This window comes from Haemorhous mexicanus, chromosome 6 (assembly GCF_027477595.1).
Source record: "Haemorhous mexicanus isolate bHaeMex1 chromosome 6, bHaeMex1.pri, whole genome shotgun sequence".
NCBI classification, from domain to species: Eukaryota; Metazoa; Chordata; class Aves; order Passeriformes; family Fringillidae; genus Haemorhous; species Haemorhous mexicanus.
Genome location: NC_082346.1, coordinates 29,346,807 through 29,365,335, shown reverse-complemented (window position 1 = coordinate 29,365,335; position 18,529 = coordinate 29,346,807). Strand labels below are relative to the sequence as shown.

General features: G+C 38.6%; 1 protein-coding gene across 4 annotated transcripts; it reads left to right on the top strand.

Annotated features, from left to right (window-relative positions):
• The first annotated feature begins 18 nt into the window (after positions 1-18).
• On the top strand, positions 19-18,293 carry PTGR2 (prostaglandin reductase 2). Of its 4 annotated transcripts, none has more exons than XM_059849568.1 (10): positions 19-155; positions 5,151-5,219; positions 6,406-6,524; positions 7,559-7,750; positions 8,634-8,804; positions 9,757-9,966; positions 10,378-10,499; positions 11,716-11,803; positions 12,538-12,577; positions 18,047-18,293. In XM_059849568.1, exons 2-10 carry the CDS (start codon positions 5,183-5,185, stop codon positions 18,193-18,195), a joined length of 1,128 nt encoding a protein of 375 aa, XP_059705551.1. In that variant the 5' UTR covers positions 19-155; positions 5,151-5,182; the 3' UTR covers positions 18,196-18,293. The 4 variants fall into 4 exon arrangements, with proteins under 4 accessions (XP_059705551.1, XP_059705553.1, XP_059705552.1 ...); XM_059849570.1 differs by having other exon boundaries at positions 23-155; positions 18,051-18,293; XM_059849569.1 differs by lacking the exon at positions 18,047-18,293 and adding an exon at positions 13,813-14,033 and having other exon boundaries at positions 26-155.
• The last annotated feature ends 236 nt before the right edge of the window (positions 18,294-18,529 follow it).

Sequence of the window (18,529 nt, the reverse complement as noted above, 5' to 3'; positions counted from 1 at the left end):
CATCCTGCCATGGCCCTTCACACTGCCACGGCCGCGCTCGGGCCATCGCCGTTTTAAAGGTGCCCTCCCCGGCGTTTCCCTGTTTAAGGCTGACGCGCGTGCGCGCGGGGCGGGGCCGGGCCGGGCGGTCTCTGGGGCGCTCGGGTCGGCTCAAGGTGAGCGGGAGCTGCGCGCTCTCGGGGGGTGCGGCGCTGCCGGGGGCGAGCCGCAGTTCGGCCTGGGGGGCGGCTGCTTGGTAGAGCTCGTACCCTCCTTCCCAGGAGTCGTATCCTTAGGGAATAGCACCTCCTCTGCAGGACAGGCGGGGGCACAGGTGCGGAAGGGGTTGGAAGAGGCTGCTGGCATTGCCCGGTCCCTGGCACGCGAGCTGGAATCGAGCTGTCCTGTGCCCCCTGACCAAAGCGCGTCCCGGGGCGGTGGAGGCATTCCTGAGGAGAGGAGCGGAGCCCACCGCAGCCCCGGACCAGCCTGTAGGACTGAGCCCTCTGCGCTGCCTCTCTGGGTTCTCTCCTGGGCTGCTCTGCCTGCGGCTTCCGATTCTGGTAATGACCCGCCTGCAAGGCTCTCTCCAGGGGCTCTTTCCACCTGTGGCAGCGCTGCTTTCTACCTTGGTCTTTACGCGGACCTGGCAACCTGGATAGTCACTAGGCTCTCTGAGACAGCTCTCACGTGGGAGCTTGCAAACTGCATTATGGGCTTCTCAAAAAACCCATCCGGTGATGCTCCTGCCATCCTGGGAGCAATCTGTATTCCTTATGTGAAATTCTTCCCAGAAGGAATAGGCCTTTTGTATATAGACCATATACAGATATGGTATTTTAAACAGTTTTCAGCAGCTCTAACACAGTGCAACTGCTTTGTGGGAGAAAAAAAAAACTTCAAAAAAGTTCTAAAAAGCTTTTTAGTTCTAAAAACTTTTGGGTTTTTTTGGCACCTGAATCTGAAAAAGTAAAGTTTATGCAGTCCTCCTTTTAAAAGGATCAGATGGGAATATTTTTATCTCACCATGTGGTTAAGAAATGTTTTTGCTTTCTTAAATTTGCCTGAAGTTGGTCAGAGGATACCTTGAGGGTCTGTTCAGTGATATAAGGCTCCCCTGAATGACATTCCCTATTTGGGTAGGCAGCAGTGATTTATTGTCCATGACCACAACCACTGGGTCAGTGGTTCTTGGGGGTATAAAAAAAGAGATGGCTGGATCAAGATCCTACTACTAGTGTCTTTTTTTTTTTTCATTTGCTTCTTCCTTGGAGCAAAGATTGGAGCCTGCCCTCAACACTTAGAGTGTATCAGAAAATCCACATGAAGAAAACACTATGGGAGAGGCTTCTTATCAGAGAATACAGTGATGAGACATGGAACATTAGGAAACGCAAATTTATTGGTTCAGTTCATGAAAGTACTTAGCTTTTTATGGCATGTGTTTTTCTCCATTCATGACAGTTGGTATTGATTCTGGCTTGCCATTAATTAACATTCATCAAATGTAGGGCTCTTTAGTGGAGCTGGTGGAAACTTTGGTGCTTGATCCATTATGTTTGCTTTTCAATTTAGCTCACCTTGCCAGTTACAGTTGTCTCTTCTTGTTTTTTCACCAGTCATTTCCACCTCAGTTTGCTTGGTTGCCTCATTCATTGTTCCCACTTTCTTCAGTTCTCTCTCCCCATTCTGTTTTGCTCTTCTCTGCTTTACTGGCCATTAAGTTGCTATTCCTGTCGTGTTTCTCTGTTCTTACTGATTCCTAGTCCCTGTTCTTCCCATCTTCCTGCATGTTCCTCATTAAGAGTCACTCTTGAAATTTCTTTTCTTGAGTTTCCTTTGAGAATCCTTGCTCCAGCCATTTTGACATCACAGTTTTAGAGAACTTCCAAATCTTTTTCTCTGTTCAGATTGCCTGCCTTCTTCCTCCTTGCTGCCTGGGCCTGGTACAGGACTACCTGTTCTTCCTTTTGCTTGTTAACTAGACTGCATCTGGCATGGGCTGTAATGACTTGGAAGCAGGTGACTTGTTTTGGCAAGAGTATAGGCAACTGAAAACTCTGCCTTATGGGCAGTCACAGAAACAAGAAGTTCTGGGAACTAAGCCCAGGGCAAACAAACTGGAGCATTTAATCCCTGAGGAATTTATTTAACTTTTTAAAAGGAGTTGTCACGTGTCTCTGAAACAGTGCGGAAAGAAAGGCAAGGGGATACAGAGATAAAACTGGGCTAAAACATACTTGAGACTCCCCTGAAGATGCTGCTGTTGTGCTGCTTAATGCTCCTGATCTACTCATAGGGTGGATCAGGTGATTGGCATAGCACAATGTTGTTAAAATTTGGAGTTTTTTACTCTATTTGATTTAAAGAGTCAAACCAACTCAGATTGGTTTTGTTTGGAAAAGCTAAAAAAAGTCTTGTCTTTTTAAAAAACAGTCAAAAACACCCTGCACACTGGTACTATGCATGTATTGAAAAGAATTGTGTGTATGATACAAAACCCGTTTATTTCCCTTTTTGAAGGAAATCTGTTCTCTTTTTCCAAAAGCTTCCTTCACTGCACAGTGCCAGAAGATGGTGCCTCTACTTATTTTCTTTAGTCACTTCTGTATTGTTTGCAATGTGAGGAAAGTTTGATTCTTATTGTGTTATGGTGTTACTGTGACCATTTGCTTGTGTAATGGTATTGCTGACTTCCACTGTAGGTGCAATCCTATTTAGAAATAAATGTCCATCTGCAGTGTTGTATTTGCTGTGGCAGCTGTCACAGAATTAGTGACAATTCAGTTGCCAGTTTCACTTTTTGGCCACCCACTCACAGTATCTGGAAGATCTTAAAATTAAATCAGTACACAGGCTCCTCAAACAAAAGCTGTGAAAACAAACTGGGAAATAAACTGTGGTTTAGTGGTTTTGTTCCTTCAAAATGTCAGGCATTCAAAGAAGTTGTCTAAACTTACATTGGATGATTCTACTACTCACGTCTGTCTATGCTGCTCTGTATTGCTTTGTCTTCCTTTTAGTATGTTAATATCATGGATTTTTTTTCTTTATATAGCTGGGTTTTTTCCCCTCTGTATAATCATAGAAAGCAGATATTTCAGGAGTATGTTAATTTTTATTGTAACTATCTTCATTCTCTCTTGTTCAGACTGGGGGTTTGTGTTTGCATAATACACATATTTAGTTTTAGGCTAACAAAAATTGAGTCAGCAGTTTTGACAGTGGACTGCTCTGTAAGACATGAGCTGTACAGCAATTCTGCCTGCTCTGTGTGGTTTAAAAACAGAGACTCAAACCCTCAGCCATGGGGGTTGATACTATATATTGAGGTATGATGTGTCCAGATTTCATGTCAGATGCTGTTGGTTTATATTCACTGCATTAACTCATTATTTCTGCACAGAGCAGTTTGATTAGTGGTTATAAACTTCAGCTGAGTTGCAGATGTGTGCAAATCATTTACTAGAGTGGCCTTGTCCTTTTAAACTGCACTGGGCACATCTGACAGTTTATGAAATGCTCCTTGTATTAGCAGAAATTCTCAGATGCTAAATCAATTGCTCTGGGAATAACAGTTGTGCTACTTGAATGTAATTTTGTTGGGCAGATGTTATCAGGAAGAATTTGGAGTTTTGTTCTGAAAAATATTCTGTAAAATAAATACAGAGACATGTACTCATGGTCATGCAGGAAGTCTATAGCTGAGTACAGTGCTGAACCTAACATCAGCCAAACTTTCTCTTAGGCCATCCTTCCTGTTAGGGTTTTACATTATTTATGTTCTAGAGATTGTATCAGCTGTGTGGGTACAAAGATGGACTTCTATTTCACTTTTCAATTGTTAAGTCCTTAATTTTCAATGCTCATTTTTGTTTATAAACAGTAAGTAGTAATTTCATCGAAGTGTGGAGGTTTTTCCTTTTGTTGGAGACTGTTGTTTTACACTGTTTTGTCCAAAGAACTCTGCAGGTCACTTGTTTTTCAGCATTTTGTGATGCTGTAAAGACACATTTGAGACTCATTCCTTGTAGCATCCTTAGGTGTTGAAATACTGGAAAGAAATTCCCTTTTCATTAAGTTTTCCCCAATAAGTAGCTTTTCAAATGCAAACACAATAAAATGTTAAAGCTTGATCTGTTTCTTTAACAAGATTCTTTGTGTTTTGAGTCAGCTGTGTGTTTTAGAGGGGAGGGATGGTCAGGGATGTGCACCTTTTCTCTTAATAACTTTTTAGTTGTTTTGTAGCATTCCTGACTATAGTTCTTGATGGTTTGTGAGTGCTGTTATGTAAGTACTGTAGCAGTACAGACAGAAGGTTCTGTATTTTGCAATGTTCAAAGAACAAAGAGGTTGGATAAGTGGTGATGATGTACTTTCTAGGCTCATCTTTTAGATTTGCTCCAATTTGCTGTTCTTGTCAGCAAAATAAACATGACAAAGATGTTAGCTATCATGTTTCATTCTTTAATGTCTTTTGTTCATATGGAGGTTGGTTATTTATGGCTCTTGTGACAGTAGTCACATTTTTATTTTATATTAGATATGAAAGCATGTGAGACACTGTTTTTTCTCCTTTTAAATCAGGGTAATTTCCTCTTTGGGTCTCACAGGTGCAAAATCACAGATTTGAAATTCTCTTTTAAAACTGTTGAAATTCAGGAAGAAATCTTTCTGTAGAACAGATTGAGTGGTGATATCATTCTTTCTCATCTCTGGGCACTGCTAATAGAAAGAATTTGCCTTTTCTTACAAAACATCTTACACAACAATATCTTTTTATCATGTACCTGCAGACTGCTATTCTGATGTGCCTGCCTGCCTCTTATTGAGTGGCACCTGACTTTATGTGCAAAGCTGCCTCTGTATCTGATAGGTGGGAGCAGGGTGTTCTTAGACATTACAGGAAAGCTAATCAGACACCTCTCCTGCCTGGTAGGGGTGGTGATGGTCCTACAAGGAGCATGGTGCATTACAGTTATTCTCCTGTTTGTGTATTTTATGCTTGAGGTTGGTTTATATGATTCTTTATATCTTCCTTGGGCATGGATGCTGAAGTTGGGGAGGTCTGTATTTCATCCCCACTTTCCAAATTACTGAGCACTTTGCCTAGTATTCTTTTTTCAAGAAAATTTATGTTTCAGGCATTCAAACAACCTTTTATTTTGTAGAAATCCAGTGTGAAATTGCTGCAAAAGCAGAGATGATTGTACAAAGAGTAGTGCTGAATTCACGGCCTGGTATGTATTTGTCTCCACTAAAAATAGCAATGTGTTTGTTCTGATTGCCTAATGCTCCAGAATGGTGAGGGTAGAAACAGATACTAATTTGAGATATTGACATTTATATATCTTAATATTGTATGCAGCAATAAAGTTTAAGTAAAGTGCATTTATTTATAGATTTATCAATTTCCATTAATATAAGGAATGTTTGTAATAAATTTGTCTGTATTTATTAATAAATGTAAACTGTATTAATGTAGTTACATTTCTATTAAATATATAACAATATATTAAATATAATCAAACTACATTTTTTTAGTCTGTATATGCAGATTTCTGTTAGTGTTGTCTGAGAAAAAAGGGTTAACATGTAATATATGAGAACACTCAGTGCAGAGGCTGAAAGTGAAGAAAGATTAGGGCACATGACTTTTTAGTTCTCACATTTATTCTTTTGGCATTGTAAGAGATGTGTAAAATATTTTGTTACTATTAATTTTTGTTTCCTTGTAGTAAATATTGAATCTTTTGCTCCTCTCATGTTTCAAAGGGTTGGTTTTTATGTTGACACTGCTGAGGTTTTGTTTACTCTCTTGTTTACACATTTGCCTTGTTATGGATCAGCACAGTATTTTGAGTAGTGAGTTCATAAATCTGGTGTACAATACATTAAGTTTTGGAGGGAATATTGTATGCTGCTTAATGCTAAAATAGTTTTAAGTGTTAAGAACTATTGTGACCTGCAATTAAGTCTTTAAAATGGTGCAGCAGGAGCCAGCTCTAGCTGTGCAGTCACTCTGACCTAAAATAGGCAAGTCTGTCTGGCTGTCTTAGTGCTGGTGGTTCCAGTTGTCTGATTGATCTGCTGCATGTGATGCCAACCTGAAGATGAAGCCTCCAGTTCTGGGGTCCTTGCCACAATTTTATGGATGTTTCTGGGAAGCTTTAATGTAAGGAAGTCTCTGTGAAGGGATGCCCTTGCAGAATGTGCATGGGTAGTGGCTGCAGTCTGTATTCCTTCAGTCTTACTTGACTCAGAAGAGGCAGAAAGGTGAGAGTAGTTGGTTGTAGTTTTACAGCTGAGTAAATATATAACCTAATTTATTCTAAAAAAGACTACCTTAAAAAACGGCCTAGCCCTATTGATTAAGAAAAGTTCTATATGGATTCATTTATTTGTTTAATTCTCATATTACTCTAGGTAAGAATGGAGTGCCAGTGGCTGAAAACTTCCGACTGGAGCAAAGTACAATAGCAGATACAGTCCAAGCAGGACAAGTGCGTGTTAAAACTCTCTATCTCTCAGTGGACCCCTACATGGTAGGTGATGGACTTAGAGCTAAGCCAGAAATTGTTCTTTTAAGTACCTTCAAATCTGTACCTGTCATGATGTTTAACACCAAAATTACCAATTACAGAACAAACGTATATCTAGTGTAACATAGTAATTGTATTCATTCTGATGGAGTTATATTGGGAAGGAATTTGGCATTTAATATGCTTGGGATATATATAGGAATATGACTTTATTGGACCAGGAAGAGGCTGTAAGCCATTACAGATTTGCTTGTATCAATTTTTTATGAACTTGGCCTTTTTTGTGTTCTTTTTTTTCCGGTCATGCAAAATTACAGAAATCATGTGGTTGAGAGAATTGTGGGTTGAAATGAAAGTAGAAGGTAGAATAAGAACCAGGTAGATACAGCCTGTAAACGTTTGCTATAAAGAGAATTCCGATCATTTATTCCCTCCATAGATGGTGATAGTAGAAAAAAACCAGTCTAGATTTCAACAAAGTATATTTAGCTTGAGAATTAAGGAAAAGTTTAAGAATCTTGAAATACTGGCTGTAGCTACATGGGAAACTGCAAAGAAACTACGTCCCATTATCAAGATGTTGCATTAAACAGATATCTGTCAGGGATGGTCTACAGTCTGTGCCTGTGCACTGCTCTTCAGTGCACAGGCATAGACTAAATGACTCATGGGTATTCTTTTTCAATCTTGCATTTCTAGGATTCCTTCAGTTGAGGAATGGCATTTGTAGGGTTCTCATTGGACCAGAGCCAGTCATTGTCAGTTGTGCTGGTGCCTTTGAGCCAATGTCTGTAGAATGTGTTGGCTTTGCTAACACTGCTGGAGCAGATCAGGATGGTTCCATCCTCCTTTTGTACTGAGCAAACGAGGGGAAAGAGGGATCTAAGAAAAGATCATGAGTACTTGGGGCCTATTGAGACATTTTTGAGTAGCGCTTTGTGTTTGAAGTTCAGAACCCATCTTCATCCCCCACCCAGCTTGAACTGGTAAACAAGTTGTGTTCCACCAGAGCTTTTCATTAAAGCCTTGTCTTTCAGCGCTGCCGAATGAATGAGGAGACGGGCTCGGATTACCTGCAGCCCTGGCAGCTGTCTGAAGTTGCTGACGGTGGGGGCATCGGGGTAGTGGAAGAGAGCCAGCACCATAACCTCGCTAAAGGAGACTTTGTAACTTCCTTCACTTGGCCCTGGCAGACAGTGGCAATTCTTGATGGAGACTCGCTACAAAAGGTAATAGGAATGCAAAGCCCCGGTTGTGACTGTTTTTTTTTTCCTAAACCCTTTTTTTTCCCCCAAACCTCTTTTTTTTTCCCCTAAATAGCTGCTAATGACACTTTTTTTGGTGCACTTATTGAAGCAATCAGCTCTCAAAAGGCAGATCAACTCATAGGTGCCAAGATTTATATAAATTTGTTTTTTGTAGCAATTTTACTGGTTAATGGACAGGCCAGTACTATTTTGGTTTTTTTTTTTTTTAATCTCTGAAGCTGCTCCAATAAAGAATTTGCTTAATTATTTTAATTCTAATAGAACTTCTTGTTCATGAGAGTGTAACTGTAAGACATGAAAGACTTTAGGTATATTTAATATATTTTTCTAATTTATGTTAATAAAAGCTTTTACTCAGGTTTTACATTCACATAAGGAAGGGTATTCAATATTAAGTTGAAAGTGCATTAGGGATATTGTGTTGATTGTTCTCTTGTAACAGAAAATTACTGTGGTTTGAGAGTTCATACTTTCCAGTAAACTCCTTCCTTTAGGACTCTTTGTTACTGATCTGCAAACACCATATTTGATAAAATGGTGCATTTTTATCATTTTATGCTAGCATAGGGATAGTTCACCATTGTTGGAAACTTATCTCCCAGCTGTTTTGTAACACTTCCATAATTTAAGTAGTTGTGAGTTACTTACTTTAAAAACTTTCTCTAAAACCACAGAGACATAACATTTTTGTACAGACTTGTTGTTAGAGTAGAGCTAGAGATAGCTCATCCCTACCAGTTTTACCTTGCCTGGTAAATATCCTGAATTAGTTTTCTACCCTCAGGCAAAGAGCAGAACCTCACCTTAGAAACAAATGACCTCCTACCTACTTTCTGTTCCCTAGCTGGTGCCACAGCTTGTAAATGGACGCCTTTCCTACTTTCTGGGTGCAGCTGGCATCACGGGACTGACGGCCCTGTTGGGAATCAGGGAGAAGGGACATGTGGCCGTGGGTGCAAATCAGACCATGGTGGTGAGCGGAGCAGCCGGTGCCTGCGGCTCTTTGGCCGGTCAGGTAGGTGCAGGCTTTGGGCATACAAACATACTCTGTTAGCAAGTTTTCTCTTCTGAAACATGCTGGTTATTAAATATACAGATAAAATCTTTGTAAACGTGAGCAGGTATAATCCTGTGGGAATGGCCAGTTTCAGAGATTTGGCACACACTCTCACTCTGAAAGACTTGACATGCGAAACTCAAGTTTCATGAAATAGGGAGAGGAGAACACAGATAGTGGTGGTTACTTGTTGCTAGCACAGGTAAAATAGATGGTGTATATATACATGTATTTATTATACATTTATATGGTGGCCTGCCATCCCAACACTGTATTGACTGGAGACTTTCATTTTTTTCTCTATTAGAAAATAGTAATGTGTACTGTGTTCCATGACATCCTTTGTGTTTTGAGCTTCACAGTCCTTTTATCCTCCTCTGTTTTGTGGAACCTGTTTGCAGTGTGTATGTGCATATCTACGAATATCACTCTATATATATATATATATATATATATATATATATATATACACACAAAGTTTATAGTAAGCAAACTTTAGACCTGCTGATAAAGGGAAGCTATGAAGAAACAATGCATGAGCAAATCTATTAAGGTTGTATTTAAATCAATTATTGTCTAATTTTTTTTTCCTTTTATTAGTTAAGGTACTCAGCAGATGGTAGTTTTGGCAGTTGTTGATTCCACAAACGTAGTCTTCTGCAGTCAGTGGGTTTGAAAAGATGGCAGATTTTGATTGTACCTGCCCTGTGTGTAGTTGTGAAGAGGGAGTGACAGGAAGCAGTTGTGTCACGTGAAATGGGAGTGTTTACTGCCTGGGGTTTAGTGGGATGGGAATAATAGGACCCCCTTTCTTGCACTGGTACTTTTATGCAGATGAATGATCTAATTTGTCTTTGTTTGGGGTTTTTGGTTGGTTTTTTTTTTTTTTTTTTAAACTGTGTGCCTGCAGATTGGCCGTCTGGAGGGCTGCTCTAGAGTGGTGGGGATTGCTGGCACAGATGAAAAGTGCTCCATTTTGGTCCAAGAAATGGGGTTTGATGCTGCTATCAATTACAAGAAGGGAGATGTGGCAAAACAGCTGCGTGAACTCTGCCCAGGTGGTGTGGATGTTTACTTTGACAATGTTGGTGGTGACATCAGTGATACAGTTATAAGTCAGGTGATTATTCCAGCTGTCGGGTTTATTCTAGTCATTCTCCAATGTCTGCATGCCCAGCTTTTAATTAATTCATACTGGAGTCCAGCCTGTAATACAGTGCAGCTTTCCACTTCAGTGATTGACTTCAGGTGCTGATTCTGGGGGCCCACAGTAAGACAACAATTTCCTGTATTCTTTCTATTTAGTGCCTTTTTAAATTACACTAGGCTGTATAGAAGTTATTTACCCACTATTGCCTTGCATTTTTACCTATTTTAATCTTGTCATAGATTGAATGTGACTGCATGCAATTCTCCTGCTCTTATAGGAAATGTGGCTAGTGAAAATTTTGCAATAACATCTATTGCATCTGAAAAATTTAGTTTGAGACTGAAGAATGCTTTTATTCTCACTTTATGCTGTCCCAAACAGATGAATCAGAACAGCCATATCATCCTGTGTGGACAGATTTCTCAGTATAACAAAGACGTGCCTTATCCCCCTCCTCTGCCTCCTGACATAGAAAAAATACAGAAAGAAAGGAACATCACAAGGTACATTTTTCCTCCAGAACTTGTGACCAGGTTCCAGGTAGATTGTTCATATGGTGTTTGGAGGGTAGTCTGCAGTCTGCAATAGCTACTTGTAATTGGAACAGAATGTTGCCTAAAGTAGAAAATATAATCATGATATCAATAGATCCTTTCCCTTACATTTGTCTTTATCAGCATAAAAAAATGGGAAAGGATGTTTTTATATAGAAACATAGATGTCAGTTGTTACATTTTGTTTGTGGTTGCTTGATTCAGTCCTTTAATCCCTGAGAATTCTTTAGTACCAGGGATGGTGTTGCCATAGTTCTGTTCTCAGACGTTTTGCAAAGTGCCTTCTCTCAAAATGTTGTAGTTCAGGCACAAGGATGCAGCTAATGCAGTGATTTTTATTGAAATTACATTTTTAGTATTTGGGGGTTTATTAGGTAATGGAACTGTATGTGTGACAGATATATATGGCTGGAACATTTTTATTATGTTCTGACTCTGGGAATTGTTGAATTTCCTCTTATGGTCCAGTTGGAGCTGAGGCGGAGATTAGGAGGAGAGTCTTAGATTTTTCAGTCCTTGCATTTCAGGACATTTGGGAGACTTGATTTTTGTGCAAATCAATTGATCTCTCCTAATTAAAATCTTTCCTAGTCCCTCTTACTGTTGTCTGCCCTTTTGAAAAACAGATAAAATTAGTAAAATACACCACGCATAGCAGAATGCAGTGGAGAATTTAGGCAGTATGTTGGACCTTCAGGTAATTATCATTTTTTATTATAATTTCCATTTCTCAATTGCTATGGAAAGCTGTGACAGCAGGATATGCAGAATTGTGGGGAACCTGAAAGTTAAGTTATTCTCACCATCTGGTTGCAGGTTCACTAATTATTCTCCCTACCACTGGAAAAAAAGAAAGTAAAAAATAATGGGAATTTGCTCACATTTTATGGATATTTACTTATTCTGGTGATACTACTTTACTACTTGATTTTTATTACTTTTTTCTCTGATACTTGAAGAAAATTTCCTAAGACTGATGTTACTGTCAAGCTCCTGCTGCAGGAAGTTGTCACAGCAAACTGGCAAGGCCCTGAGCTACATTTTTTTATAATTTGTACTCATAACCCTTCAGTTTCAACAAGGCTGTTTTCTGAAAAGATTTTTAAAGATTTTCAAGGACATTGATCAAAGTTTCTTAAACCAAAGCTCATTCTTTCTTTCACAGGGAAAGATTCTTGGTGTTGAACTACATGGACAAACAAGAAGCTAGTGTATTACAACTCTGCCAGTGGATCCAAGAGGGTAAACTGAAGGTGAGAACTTCTAGGTTTAATCTATGGCCTTTGATATTATCTCCTACTGCAAGAAGACTAATTTCTTTGTCTTTGGCTCTCTTACTGTGCCTCAGGATTGAACAGACCTTTTAAAAAATGTGTAAGTATAATTGAAAGCTTATTAGGTAGTGCTGTTTTAAAAGGTACTTGCTGAGTATGGTCTGACTGTAGTATGGCTGACTTCTCTGATTACATGCTTCTCATGTCTGTATTCTTTATTTCAGCAGAGGGTGCAAGTGCTTTTTTACTTAAAGATTCAGACTTTCAAAAATACCCAAAAAAGTACTTTCAAATACCTGATGAGTTGTGTCCTGAATGCTTTTGAGGATCTTGTTAGAAATTTTACTTCAAGCTTTATAATCACCACTTATTACTTTGTAATGAGTATATGCTTAACTGTGCCTTCCCTGTGAGGTCTGTCTGAATTGCTTTTTGCTTCTTCAAGTGATCAGTAATTTTCCTGGGAAAATACCAAGACACTAAATTTTGGTAGGGGCAGGGATTTGATTGAAGAATTAACCCACCTGCAAATTTATCAGAAAATTTTCATGCTTCTCTTGATGAAAGAACCTGGTCCAAGCAGAGCCCTATCCATTATAGCGAGAGAAGTCTTTAGATTTTGGTGGCTTCTTTGGCAGTTTCTTGGCATGTTTCTAAGAAATGAGAAATCCTCTTGCTTGCAGAAAACTGAAAGGACTTGTTTGCATTCACAGGTCAGAGAGACTGTGATAGAAGGCTTAGCAAACATCGGTGGTAAGATATTTACATCATTTTTGAAGAATAATGACCTGATTATATACAATGGCATTAGAAGTTAGCCACCTCCTTTGTTTCATTTGTCAGTTTAGATTTTTGCATTTTATCAAAAACATTATTTTTGTTAGAATAATTTTTTTCAGTAATTATTAAAATGTTCTGTAAGAGAATTATTGCATATTTAAAAATAATTTAATATAAATTTAGGTGGTGTTGTTTTTGTTTTAGTACTGAGGGGAATTTATTCTTAGACTGCTATCTTAGCAGCTGATGATAATCATCCTGATCTTAGAGGTTTAAAGTGCTGCCCCTTTCTTTGAACTTGTGTGTAAGGAAATGCTTTTTAAAAATCCTTGAATTTATACTTTAAAAATGTGATATCTAACAGAAGTTATTGGATTTGCTAACAAAAAAATAAAAGTATACAGAAGAAAGGGCAAAGCATCTTACTAAAAAAAGTAAAAATTAATTTATTTTAATAGAACAAAGTGTTCTGTAGTCTGTTCGAAGTATCTGTAACAAAGGAAATACAAAAATGAAGGGGGTCTGGTGACATGAGCCATGTGAGTTGTTTTAAAAATATGTCTCCTTCAAGGAAGAGGGAAGAGTGTGATTTAGTCCCTTTAGCCATTAGTCCCACAAGATTGAAAACTAGTAGAATTAAGTGATAACTAAGTCTCATAGATTTCAGTTTATTCTAGTCATTGCTAATTCCTTACTGGTATATATATGTATTTTGAAGTAACTTGGTCAAATATATCAGTCATATATCATACTTTCATACTTTGTTTACTCAAAGATATATTATTTTGTACCAGCTTCTCCCAATACTGTACAATATTTATAAACCTTTTCTTTCATAAATGTTTGGGTGACCCACAGCATTGGTGAGCTGTCCAATCATGTATTATCTCTCTTCCCTGTATGTGTGACGTATCACAAAAGCAGCAAATGTAGTCTTTAACTTGTATAGCATCAAACAGTTGCCTACAGATAATTATTTTTAAATTATTACACAAAGCTGCCCTTAGCAGTTTATTACAGGCTATTTTTTTTAATCCCCTTCTTAATTTAACACATAATTAAGGATAAATATGATTAGGTCCAAAGTGGTATCTCTCCTTTTTTGGGAGCTGCTTAATACATTTGCTTCTACCATTTTTGGTTTCTTTTTTAGAAGCTACTTGGCTTGTTTTGCCTGGCATTAACTTATTTCATTATTTCTCTTGAAGCTGCTTTCCAGTCCATGATGAATGGAGGCAATATTGGAAAACAGATCGTCTCACTTTCAAAGTGAAAGTATTGGTTTGAGAAAAATAATTGCATTCAGTTTCTAACAGTGGGCAAGTTTTTACTTACACTAATTTCCATTTCTTAAATAAACCATTAAGTTGTTCTGTATGTACTGAAAGCAGAGATTTTGGGATGCTAATAAATTAAATTGAACTGGAAACAGCAATGCAATGATTGATACTCAAAATGAGTAATACGTTCTTAACATGATTTTGACAATTGCCACCTACAGTTGCAAATATTTAATGGGTGTGGTTTAAAAGAACATCCTGTGTTGTCCCAAGCACAGGCTCATCACCTGGTTGGTGTGTGACAGCACTTCACACACCAAGGTGAGGAATTCCTATTTCTTTATTGTATTCTGTACAAACTAGGAAATTGGGGGGCCACTGACAAAAGTCTGGCTCATCACCATCAAAACTTTACACTGTTTGCACATTTTATCAAACAGCCACCAGCATTCATTGGTTATTCATTGATATAGCTTTTTCATTAATTACTACTCAGACCCTTATTTGCCAGTTATATCTTGCTTCTCATGCTAATTATTCTACATGTGCACTTCTTCCCCCCATTCCATTTGGGGATCTGTTTTAACTTGGTGGTCAGGGACTGGTGGTTTCACTCTCCCCTACCAGGATTACCTTTCCCACAGTTACTGCTCAGTCTTGCTGACTTCACTCCAAGAGGTCTCATCCAGACAGCCCAATTATTTTGGGATTGTGTTCACTTTTCCTTAAAACAAAGGATTAGCCATGCCTACAAGTTTCACCATGCAATTGCTTAATCATAACTGGCTAGCTATAGTTACTGATTAACAACCAAAATCCTGAAAATTTTGATTCAAATCTTGAGGAAGTAAATATCACAATATTTGCTGAAGAGCTACTCCAGAGTGAGCTCATCTCTGGCACCATGAGTTGACATACCTTCCATGAGTAATTGTCCTCTAGACAGTTTTTTTTCACAACTGGAACAAAATATGATAAAATTATGTTATTCCCAGCACTATTATTTTTATAGGAATTGCTTAGTAATCCACATAAGTCAGCAGTCTGTTAAGAGCTGTGATGTGAGGGGTGATTCAGAGTGAGATCATGCTGAGATACTGATTCCTTACCATAATAGAGGCGGCTTGATTGCAGTAGCATTCCGGTAGTTAGGTAAGCTGTGGAGGGCAGTACAGGCTATAGCAGCAATAGTCAAAATGGCTTTAAGACAAAGAGATAGGGACAGTCAAAGTAAACCTCACCCTCATAACCCCAGTGTTTGCTATTCTCACAGAAGTATTCCTTTACTTGTGAATATTGGTTCTTGTCACCTCTTAAGAATAAAAAGCCAAAAGGAGAAGATTCTTTGAAATAAGTGCCATCAGTTATAAAAACTACTGATTTTTTTTCATCTTGTCCTTATTTCATAATATTTGTAATAGTGTGGTTCTTCAGCTGTCATACATTTTGTATTGTGAGAGGTGCCATTTAACAAAGGGTGACAAATAACTGGTAAGAAAAATCCAGTATGCTTTGGAGGTTGCTTCTCATGATAATTAGTCCACATGCCCGGTCTTTCACTTCTTTTGGGTTGTTAGGTTTCTTGAGTTGGTGGTTGTGATTTCCCCATGTCAGAATTACCTTTATCCAGTCAGAGCCAATTTCAGCACAGTTGCTGAGTTGTCTTTATTAGTTTCTTCCTTAGCTTGGGAGTTCTTCCAGATGTCCTTGTGGCCTGTAAACTCTGCACTCCGTGTCCTCTGTCAGTAGTACATTCTTCCCAAGCTTTTGCCTGAGATCAAGCATGTCAAGCCCTAAACTTTCAAGAGGCCAACAAGTACTTTGTCTTTAACACCTGGGCATCACTTAGAGCTTGCTTCTTAGCTGCTACCTGCTTTGTGGATTGTATCTTCTTTCTTGTTAATTAGGCTTGAAAATATATAAATATCAAATATCAAACAACATCCTTTATTAAGAAAATTTTTACATAATTCATACTTTACAACAATAAGGCAAGACCTGTAACTCCTGGGCAAATGGTTAATTATTTCTGTCTCTTGAGATGTCAGCATCGTAATCAGGTTCTTCTTTTTTATCTCATTGTCTTAGTTTCGTTTTATTGCATTCCATGTTTTTTAGGTCAAGCTGTTCTCCTTTTCCAAAAACAGACCCACACATCTGTTTCTTATCTCCATCAGCACAGCTGGGGGTATTCCTCAAACAGGATTCAGTACCTGCAGTGTAAAGCCAGTATCCGGCCCAGAGCCAAGATATTTGGTTTATTTCATGTTTGAAATAAATTAATTAAATAAATTAATACTAGGGTATTAATTCCACAAAGGCATCTTGGAATGCATCCATTTGCCTCTCTCTCTCTCTATCTAATACATATTCATTTTTACTCATAATTGACTGGTGTCATATTTGCCAACTAGGTCTACGTGTGCATAACTGCTCATCTTTTGAGTCAGTGGGTTTCTTGAGTTCCTGGCCATGAGCTCGCACTTCCAGAATTACTTTTTCTCTAAGGACACCATTTCTGAGCCAAAGCAGTTCACCATCTTGTTTACCTTCTTGATTTAAGATGGGCCCCTTAGAACCTATTGGCTGGGGTCCTTGTTTCTTTGTTCCTCTACTGATCTCTTTAGGTCATCTTGACTTTCTGGCATGATCCAGCAATTTTTCCATGTACACGGAACAGCAGCTCCTGTAACTCACAGAGCACTGGCACAATTTCTAGGAAACAAGTACACTCTTTTATTCAAAAAGGTGTCAAGGGAAGAGTCATACAAACACTGACTAGTAGTCACTCATGCTTAATTACTGATGCCTATGACAAAATTCCTAATGCATATGTGCAAATCTGGCTCCAGTTCATTATATTATCATTTACACAAACAAATTTTCTGGGGAGGGAGTTGGAGGGGATGTCTCTGAGTATTACAGTAATTAAAGCAATTTTAAGTTACATTTTCCTTCTATCAGCTAACAAGTTGCTATTTCATGTTATATTCTGTTACAGTTTCTGCTTGAGCCTCTTTGAAAAATATGTTGTTAACTATAGAAGGATTTATAGTATTCTGTTCCTTGGGCCCCTTCACATAGTATTCTATTCCTGAGGACTCTTCACTGCTCTATTTCTCCAGCCCCCATTGTTATGGTTTCAAAACTGACTTGCACGTGCTAGGGGCTTTTTGTGAACTTTTATGCATTTTTATCTTCATGTGACATCATGACCACAGTAAGGAAGTTCAGCTACAATCTTTATAGATAAGCATTTGCAAAGGGTAATAAAGTGTAAACAGTATTCGGCAAAGACACCTTTTTTCCTTATTTTTGGTTAAGCTAATCTTCTACTTTGTATTTATTGGTCTTGTGCTTTCCCAGTTCCATCCCATTTCCCTTTGTACGCTGAAGTATTGCTGTTTGCCCTGTATTTCATTTTCTTCCCTTTTGCTTTCTTCCCTTTCATTTTCATCCCTTTCCTGTCTTTTTGGTTTGGTTGGTTGGTTGGTTTGTTTTTGGTGGGTTTTTTTTTGTGTTGTTTTTTTTTTTAGTGCTAAACTGTGCAATTAAATGTCAGGATTTCATGCAAAATGTGACCTTCACCATGAAAAGACCTTTCCAGCCCAGACATAAATGTTTCTTACTGCAATTTATAGTAGCTGTTGTTACAAAAGTGAAGATACCTAAGGCAGATGCCTTTCAAATAGCTTAATCTCTTCATTCAATATTTTAATGCATTGATTGTGGAAGAAGAAAGTGTTGGATTACTTAGTCCTGTTTCTAACATTGCTCTTCTCTTTTGCTATACTACCCTTCTCTTTACTGGCTTCTCTTCACAGTACAAAATGTTTATACAATCCATAAATAGATTACTAGGGGAGAAAAGAAGATCACATTGGCATTATCCCACAACTAGAAATGGTAGCAGCAGCTGGAATAAGCTTCAAACTGAAAAAACACTTTGTGAGACAACTCGGAACACTTTAGGAAAAGCACAGAAGGAAGTAGAAATGAGACCTGATGTTTTAGCCACACTAACACAGAATTTTGCAACCAGAAGTATAGATTCAAAGTAGTAAGGTAAAAAGTAGTGAAATTCAGTTTTACTGCTGTACTCTGGTCTGGGTGGAGTGATGATAAGAGTGCTGTATGTGTAATGAACTCTGTTCTCTGCAAGGTAGCCAGGAGGAACCAAGAAACAAGGCTCCAGCAAAGAGAAGTGAGAAAAAGATGACTCCATTAAATCTGCAGTTTTTGTGTAAAGCATTGGAGGATGACTCTATAAATCCAAGAAGAAGGCTGCTTGACTTTTGTGCTAACCTTTAGTCATTGGAATAGTAAAATATAATCCCATCAGCCACTTTCCTGTAGAGCATGGGTGGCAAAATAAAAGAGTAGTGTGCCTTTAAATGAAGGCAAGAAAATGTGTAGCCAATGACTCCAGGGGTGACACTGTTGTTCCAGGGGTTGGGATATATAAAAGCGGGTACTGGCACCGCAGATGTGCCAGCTCTGTCACCCGCTCTGCACACACAGGAAATGCACCTCTCAACTCTCTGTCCATCAGCTTCCTGCAGAGCTGGAAGCTGATGGACAGAGAGAACCCATAGCTGGGACAACAGCAGTTTTGGTGACACAGGCACAGAGCTGGATGGTGCTG

Excerpts from the sequence above, each read along its gene's own strand:
- PTGR2 (XM_059849568.1), top strand. The coding sequence starts at position 5,183 with ATGATTGTACAAAGAGTAGTGCTGAATTCACGGCCTG. Across the intron at positions 5,220-6,405 it reads AGTGCTGAATTCACGGCCTG|GTAAGAATGGAGTGCCAGTG; the intron begins GTATGTATTTGT and ends ATATTACTCTAG. Across the intron at positions 9,967-10,377 it reads GTGATACAGTTATAAGTCAG|ATGAATCAGAACAGCCATAT; the intron begins GTGATTATTCCA and ends TGTCCCAAACAG.